Raw genomic sequence first — 8,117 nt, 5'->3', positions numbered from 1 at the left:
TATTTTGCGTTGAATCGCGTAGTTAATTGCTCGTATTATCTGAAAAACTTCGACGAAAAAATAAAAATATGCCTGGAATTATGGTAGAATACATCTTTTATGGTATGTCGTATGTCGAATTTGTTTTGTTTTTTATTTTTATTTTATTTTTATTTCTCATATTTTTCTTCTTTATGTAAATTTTATTAGTTGATCGTTGACATCTATACTCTTTACTGCTATAGTCCGTGTGTCATTGTTTCCATAATCCACATGACCATAAGTAATTATTATATTATTTCAGAATACTTCTATACATAATATACATTACACGATACACCCACAATTAAATATTCATATGTACTATTATAGTTAACGTTGTTTCCTATTACAATACGTAATCCTGCGTGTGCAGCAATAATTTTTATTATGTTATTATATCATTATATTGGGTAGCGCGCATTATCGGACGCACTCGGGCGCGACTGCATATTATAGTGCCAAGAGAGAGTCGATAGTCTGTGCATTTTACAAACGTTGAATTTCGTGTGTGTTATTGTTTTATTGTAGTGTTGTCTACCTCGTAGTATGCGGTCGTACAAAAACATATTGATTACTGCTGTATACCCATCTGCACCAGCTACATCCAGTGTACGTCGGAGCTCGCAATTTTTATTGATTTTCACATATTAATAATCGCTTATATTTACTACGAGTGTGCGGTCTATTACTGTTCAAAGCTACGAAATGAATAATGAGACATTGTTGTTGGTCCTAATCCTTGTCGTTTGCGTTCTGCAGACGATCACTAATCAGTCGTCGTCTTGTTCTCGACATTTGCAACGGCCAAAACACGAGTACCACCTGACAAAGGAATGCGCAGCATCCAATATGCGGACGGTTGCATCGTCGAACGCGACGGATTTAGAATCTTGCGTCCAGTTGGCTACGACGAAAAATGCTTTCGCATTCACATACGCAAACTTCTCTGAAGGTTTGACGACAATTTCAATTTTTCAATGGTATTGTAATTCGTTTGGTGCAAAATACATCTGATTTCAGAGAAACATTTACTTACCTATTTAACTGTTACCTCTGGGCTTTTACAGGTTTCTATGTCAAAAAAAAACCTGTAGGGATCGTAACTCCTAAAATTTTTTTTTAATATGATTTATGTGTTATATAGTAATATAACCTTTTTTTTTACATTTTGGATCTTCCCTATTTGTTAATATATATGGTTGCTCGCGAGTCTTTTCTTGCTAGCCACTTCTGATATATGGTATTGGTATAAAGATTAAAATATTAAAAATTTAAAAATGTAGGTATAATATTATATTAATCACTAATGAAAAATAATATGACAAATGTGATATATTTATTAAAAATTAAATACCTTGCCATATTAGGTAATATCTATTATTATAATATATGTACATTTAATATTTTAATAGCAATATAAAAATTTTAAAATAAATTATAGGTAATTATTATAAAATAGGCTGACAGAACTTTTTAAAAAAGACTTTTATTTGTATTAAAGAGTTAATTATTTAATTCAAGTTTAAAACATCCATTATAATGATCTAAATTGTACAGAAAATAGTGATTGTACCATATAAACTACCCGTATACTGTACAGCAGGTTAGTTTATAGTATAAACTTTATACAATAGTGTTTTGTAATAAAATTTATTTTGTTAATGAAAGTATTTAAAGACATTAAAACATAAGTAACTCGAACCTATTACTATCCTGTATAAATCGAATTTTCGATAAATTATCTGTATCATCCTACCTACACCTTTTATTCTATAACTAATTCAATTTTCATCATAAATATTTGAAACTGTTACTATTAGTATAATAAACTGTTATATTTTCGTTAAAAAAAAAAAAGGTCCAGTTGTCGATCGCAGTATCCGGTATGATGGAGTTGTATGTTGCTCATGCCTAATTGGTTTAGTACATAAAAATACATTTTAACATGATCGAATTTGAAATTTGATCGACTGTGTGGCCGCCCCACAGTGGTCCGAAACCCATTTTTAGCTGGCCAAAAGTGCTATTTTTAAAAAGTAAAAAACGCTAAATTTTGGTATTTAAATATTTTTATTACAGTATTTTCTAGGCAAATTAAAAATATGAGGTCAATCACTTGATTATTAAATATGATATGACCGTTTGATTTGAAATATATAGATTTTTAACAAATATTTTCAACTTCTACGCTATAAATGGTAATCATTTTTTTTCACTCAAAATGATTTATTTAAAAATTTTTTTTTCTAATTCACACTTATTATGTTGTTCTTAATATAATTCTGAAAGAATTTTTTTTTTTATTATTTCTATCAACAGTAATACAAAATTGAACACAAAAACACACGTTTTCCAGTGTTTTTTCTGTTGTTGGGGAACATTGAAAAAAATTACGCAATTTTACGGACTATTGAATACATACATTTTATAGAAAAAGTTGTTAGCAATAAAATAAAAAAAAAAAAATTTGCGCCAAATTGCTTTTGTAATGTATACGTCTAATTTTCCTAAAATAAAGTGAATTACCTACTTTTGATAAAAATAATAAATTTCAGACATATTAATTATCGTCGCGGTCGTATCCATTAAGAACAGGTAAGATATAATTTATATGATAGGTATAATTGCGATAACATTATATTTATGACTACTAAAATATTATTGTTCAACCCAATGTGTTTTGTCATCATTCTATTTTATTTTATTTTTCATTAGTCGATGTATGTACGTACGGGTATAATTGTCGCTTTAATTTGGTTTTTTTTTTTATATATATTTCTCTACACAAAAGTTAGTGATAATGGATGAAGAAATTGGTAAGTTAAACACAAATATTATGAATTATTATATAGCATTCTTATTTTTGATTATTTATAATTATACCGACAAAATTCAATAATGATTATGTGAATAAATAAATAATTATGAATTTCATCATAATGAGAAAAGCGTTGTTCTATTAACATTTATTAATAATTGTATAGATAGTTAACATTTCCCGACATAAAATATTATCCGTAGCATTTAAATCTGTACTTCTTTTTTAGTTAACGTGACTTCTTTAAGAGATACTTACCATCGAGATCTAATAAAAGTTATTCGAGAAAAAGGATCCATTCAGTCGATTACAAGTATTGCTTCTAAAAAATTACTTTTAAATTTTTTAATAAACAAATACAACAAATTTGTAATTGTGCAGAAAATAACGTGGTTCAATTACGTAAAATAAAAATAATTATTTTTCAAAAGTGAGCACCTACTTATTTATTTTGGAAAATTACACGTGTACATTACAAAAGCAATTTGGCGCAAATTTTTTTTTTTTATTTTATTGCTAACAACTTTTTCTATAAAATGTATATATTCAATAGTCCGTAAAATTGCGTAATTTTTTGCAGTGTTCTTGAACAACAGAAAAAACACTGGAGAACGTGTGTTTTTGTGTTCAATTTTGTATTACTGTTGATAGAAATAATAAAAAAAAAAATTCTTTCAGAATTATATTAAGAACAACATAATAAGTGTGAATTAGAAAAAAAAATTTTTAAATAAATCATTTTGAGTGAAAAAAAATGATTAATATTTATAGCGTAGAAGTTGAAAATATTTGTTAAAAATCTATATATTTCAAATCAAACGGTCATATCATATTTAATAATCAAGTGATTGACCTCATATTTTTAATTTGCCTAGAAAATACTGTAATAAAAATATTTAAATACCAAAATTTAGCGTTTTTTACTTTTTAAAAATAGCACTTTTGGCCAGCTAAAAATGGGTTAGGTTAAAAATGGACCACTGCCCTTGGTTTAGAATGTTTTGAATAAGACATTGGTAGAAAATCCTTCCGTCAACCAAAAAAATCTTTTTTACTCAAGGGTAATAAATCACATGAGAAATCTTGTATTAACTTTAAAAAAAAACCTTAACGTCAGATACCATCTTAAATAAAAAAAATTTGTACTATTTTATTAAAACCACACACACGTGTTCCAAACCAATTTAATTTAATAACTGTTATCGAAAACTATTACCTACGTGAAAGTTTTTTTTTGTTTTTATTGATACATGCATAGATATGGAATCCACATTGAGTTCCACGTGCAATGTTTTTGATTGCCCGGAGTTCCATTCATTTTTACTCACTGCAAATGTATCAATGTACGACTATTATAGCATGTTCTCAAAACCTTTGCGTAAGTACCTACTACCTACCTACAACTGTAATGAACAATATGAATAAAACGTATAATCTGTGTTAAGAATAGATGTTGTTGCGCTGCAGGGTCATTATTGCCAATGTGTACATTTTTCTATTCTTCTTCTACGCTTTTCCAGGCTTTTAAGGCCCATCGCCACAACAATATAATGTCTCCATCTCACTCTATCGTTTACACATTCTTCTGCGTTCCATATGTTCAAAAGTTTCATGTCTTCTTGTACTCGATCTATCCATCTCTGTCTAGGGCAGTAGTTCTCAAAAAGGGTGACATGAAAAATCAATGAGAAAAGGAAACAAAAATTTAAATAAATACATTTTTCAAAAGAAACCATATTATTTTATTCATATTAATATCAACGCTCTGCACCTTATTAATTTCTGTGTATCCTATACTATTTTTTTTTAATAATACAGGTTGCGTCAGTCAAACCCGACAATTTAAAAAGAATTGGTTGGCAGGGCTAAAGAGGTAGAGATTTCAAAAATGTTTTTATTGCTTATAAATACCCGGAATTTATCATGGAGCATTGGTCGAGTGAACTGCGTGAGTTCGTGAAAAAAGCGCATTACAAAAATAATGATATATTATGTGTAATATATGTGTGGCTAAATAAATGAGGCGTTTGCGTGACACAATCTTTAAAAAATGAAGTTTTTAAAGACAGAACATAAAATTCCACTTGTGTAGTTTTTAATTGTTTGGCGAAAAATTAATAAACATTTGTTTTCTATTTTTTTTTTTTTAATTTTTTTAAATCGTCAGATTTGACTACCACCACACGCTTTAAAATAATTTTTGAATATATTTAGGTACAGCTAAGATTATTAATTATTTCTCTGTTAGGATGACGAAGGTAGTGTTTGACTCTATAGTGACAACAGTATTGCTGTTAATCACTGCGACAATTACAAAAATAAATGGTTATTAGCAACTTGGAACTGAACTCTCAATGTGTCATATAGTGGTACCTAACTAGTGTACTATAGTGCATTACTTTGATATTTTGATATTTTGATATTTTTTTTTATTTTATTTGTTGACACTGTAGTGACCTTTTTCACTTCAGAAGTTCTAATTCTTATCTTATACTATCTTTAATCGTGGATAATAGATAAAAGTAAATAGTAAACGATAAAAAGTATAATGAATATCATTATTCTTTTTTAGTCTACATACCTAGTACTAGGTCAAAACAATTTTTCTTGTGGTCTGGACATCAGACTTCGTATCTTTCTTCGCTTAATAATCATATTGCGCAGATTCAAAACCACAAGATGATTTTTCATGCTGTTGAAGGTGCTTCTTAAGTGTAACACGCCTGGAAACACTTTGTATCAAGTTTTTTTTAAGTATTTAAGTATTTAATAGTGTTTTGGTAAATGTTTTTACAAATCAAAATACTATTACAATTTATGACTAGAAAAAAAATTAACTTTTTTTTAACTGAGTTAAGTTAATTTTATTTTCCATCTTAACTTTAAACTTATCTAGTTAATTTTTTTTTTTTTTGTTAACTTTTAACTTTAACTTAAGGCAATTTAATTGAATTAACTTAACTAGCCACAGTTAATTATTTTCATTAACTTGCCCACCTTTGCCGGTACGTCTCCTACTTTTTATTAAAATGTTTAAACTGTTTAAACTTAATAAATAAATAACATAAGAGCAAAAATAGTGATAGTTTATATAAATTTGATGGGAAATCATTTTTCCGATGGTACTTCATGTCATCCCTAATCTGGTTCCATGTCACCCTTTGGGACATGTCACTCTGGTTGAGAACTACTGGTGTGTAATGTGTCCGTATTATCTTAAAATAAAACGTTTATTTTCAACCTAGAATGGCTGAAATACTTTTTTAGTTTTCCTTATTTAAACCAAATGATGTTTCTGACGCATTTACTGAAATAATTTCAATAGATTCAGTGCTCTATGCAACACAAGTATGGATTTTTCAGATTAAATATGCAAATTTTCATACGCATTTCAATACCTAGTCAATTTATACCTCCCACCCTCATATTCAACAAATTGTTCAAATATTAATGGAAATTGCAGTCAATTTATTTTGATTACAAATCTACAAAAATTGACATTTTAACATTTTTATTGCGGATGCATCCCAATGAATAATAAATATGTAGGTACATTACTATATTTACTTATTAATGCATTAACAAATAAATGTATTTATGAATCCCATACTAAACAATGGACTCTACGTGTTTTTGTATGATTGTACTTTCTGAATCAAAAGTCTGAACACAGTTATGGTATTTAGCCTGTAGTATTCAGATTTATTCTTAATTATAATTTGAAGCACAGCTGGTGAAAACTATACTTGTGCACCGGGCCTTGGCGTATTCGAATTGGTATCGAATCATTTAAACTATTCAAACGCTATGATCGCATGTGAGAACGTCGGCGGTCATCTCGCAAATGTCGTATCCGATTCTCGGACTTCATTCTTGGCCGCGTTGGTGTCATCGGATTTAAAAAACAAGACTCTCAACAACCGTAAAGCGTTTGTTGGATTATTCTTCGAAAATGACTTTGTAACCATCACAGGTACCTATAGTTAGTATTATAATATCCCTGGTTTTCATAATAAATGATGTCGTGTAGAATGTAATATATTTAACTTTAATAAGCTATAACGTTCAAAATTCAAAACATGCGCAGTTTTTTTTTCATAATTTCGCAAAACCTCTATAAAAATATACCATTGATAATATTAATTACATATTTAAATGGCATGCGGTGTTCAAGGCGAACCGTTGAGTTGTTTGCCGTTTAGATCATGGGCGCCAGGTCATCCAAAATCTGGAAGATCTAAGAAAGAGTGTGTAGTGCTCACGGGCAACAGGTACTGGGAGACAGTGGACTGTTCGAAGAAGTTTCCCTACATTTGCGAACTCGTGCCGGATGGTCCACTGAGCCTTGTGGAACGGTACTGCGCACCGATTAACAACATAAGTAAGAATTTACGGCAGCAACTGTCCTTTATTACTTAGATTAATTCTTTCGTCAAAGGGAAAATCGTTTTTTCACAAAAGTAGTAAATCACATGAGAAATATTGTTTTAAATTTAAAAAAGAGACCTTTACGTCCAAAGTAATCTTATGTAAAAAAAATCCAACATTGGGTGCCATAATAATCTATCTGTTTGTTTTCTATATGGCTAATATAATATAATAATATATTTAATATCTGTGATCATGATTTGTGATTGCGATAAAAATGCTTATCGTGTAACATTGTCTGTTCATTATTATAAACAGTTAATCCATATGCCTGCTGACCTGTAGATTTTGTAATTTTATTAAATTTGGTCAATTATTTTTCATTAATTTGTCCACATTTATATGATTTTATGTAACATAATAATGTGTTAGGTAACATAAAATATTACCTATAAGTTAAAAATGATAATTCATAAGTGAGTTTATAATAGCACATTCTTGCCTATCATTAGGGGTAATTAATACTTTTTTTTTCTTATAAAATTCAGTTATTAAAAATACAAACAATATATTTTAATACTTAATGTACAATTAATTTGTTGTTTAACGCTTAACAATATTATAGTTGTATATTGTTAATAACTAATTTGAAATATATATTTTGAAAACTATTTAAAAACAAAATTATAGTCATTTTTTTTTTTAGAACGTAGAAAAAATTGTATTTTACGTAACCACAAACAATTTGAACAAATCGAGCAAACAAAACAACAATGCAATGGCATTATCAACACAAACAAATCTGTGGCCATAAATGACAACAATTAAGTTCTGAATGACAACATTACACAAAAATGTTATGTTCACATTACACAGGGATGAAGTATCAAACTAAAATTAAATTTGCAAG

The 8,117-nt window shown here is 28.5% G+C and overlaps 2 protein-coding genes across 3 annotated transcripts in view; one reads left to right on the top strand and one right to left on the bottom strand.

The window, feature by feature from the left end:
* Positions 1–8,117, bottom strand: part of LOC114126432 (fatty acid CoA ligase Acsl3) — a 120,118-nt gene that overhangs the window by 103,873 nt on the left and 8,128 nt on the right. Inside the window, exon 15 of one of the 2 annotated variants that reach the window (XM_050205762.1) lies at positions 4,338–4,347. The exons of the other annotated variant lie outside the window; for it this stretch is intronic. The gene's annotated coding sequence lies outside the window, so the exon portion shown is untranslated. Of the gene's footprint in view, positions 1–4,337; positions 4,348–8,117 lie in introns of those variants that run through there. 2 annotated transcript variants of the gene reach the window in all.
* On the top strand, positions 7–8,047 carry LOC114126433 (lymphocyte antigen 75-like). Its single transcript, XM_027990375.2, has 5 exons — positions 7–973; positions 4,098–4,217; positions 6,570–6,812; positions 7,014–7,220; positions 7,914–8,047. Exons 1-5 carry the CDS (start codon positions 727–729, stop codon positions 8,033–8,035), a joined length of 939 nt encoding a protein of 312 aa, XP_027846176.1. The 5' UTR covers positions 7–726; the 3' UTR covers positions 8,036–8,047.

Source organism: Aphis gossypii, chromosome X, assembly GCF_020184175.1.
Source record: "Aphis gossypii isolate Hap1 chromosome X, ASM2018417v2, whole genome shotgun sequence".
Taxonomy (NCBI): Eukaryota; Metazoa; Arthropoda; class Insecta; order Hemiptera; family Aphididae; genus Aphis; species Aphis gossypii.
The sequence above is the reverse complement of the archived record's forward strand: the minus strand, read 5'-3'. Positions and strand labels throughout refer to the sequence as shown.

Bases quoted from the DNA above. Each gene is read 5' to 3' on its own strand.
- LOC114126433 (XM_027990375.2), top strand. From the start codon at position 727: ATGAATAATGAGACATTGTTGTTGGTCCTAATCCTTGTCGTTTGCGTT. The intron at 974-4,097 runs GTTTGACGACAA...ATACATGCATAG, and splicing joins ATACGCAAACTTCTCTGAAG to ATATGGAATCCACATTGAGT. The intron at 6,813-7,013 runs GTACCTATAGTT...GCGGTGTTCAAG, and splicing joins TGACTTTGTAACCATCACAG to GCGAACCGTTGAGTTGTTTG.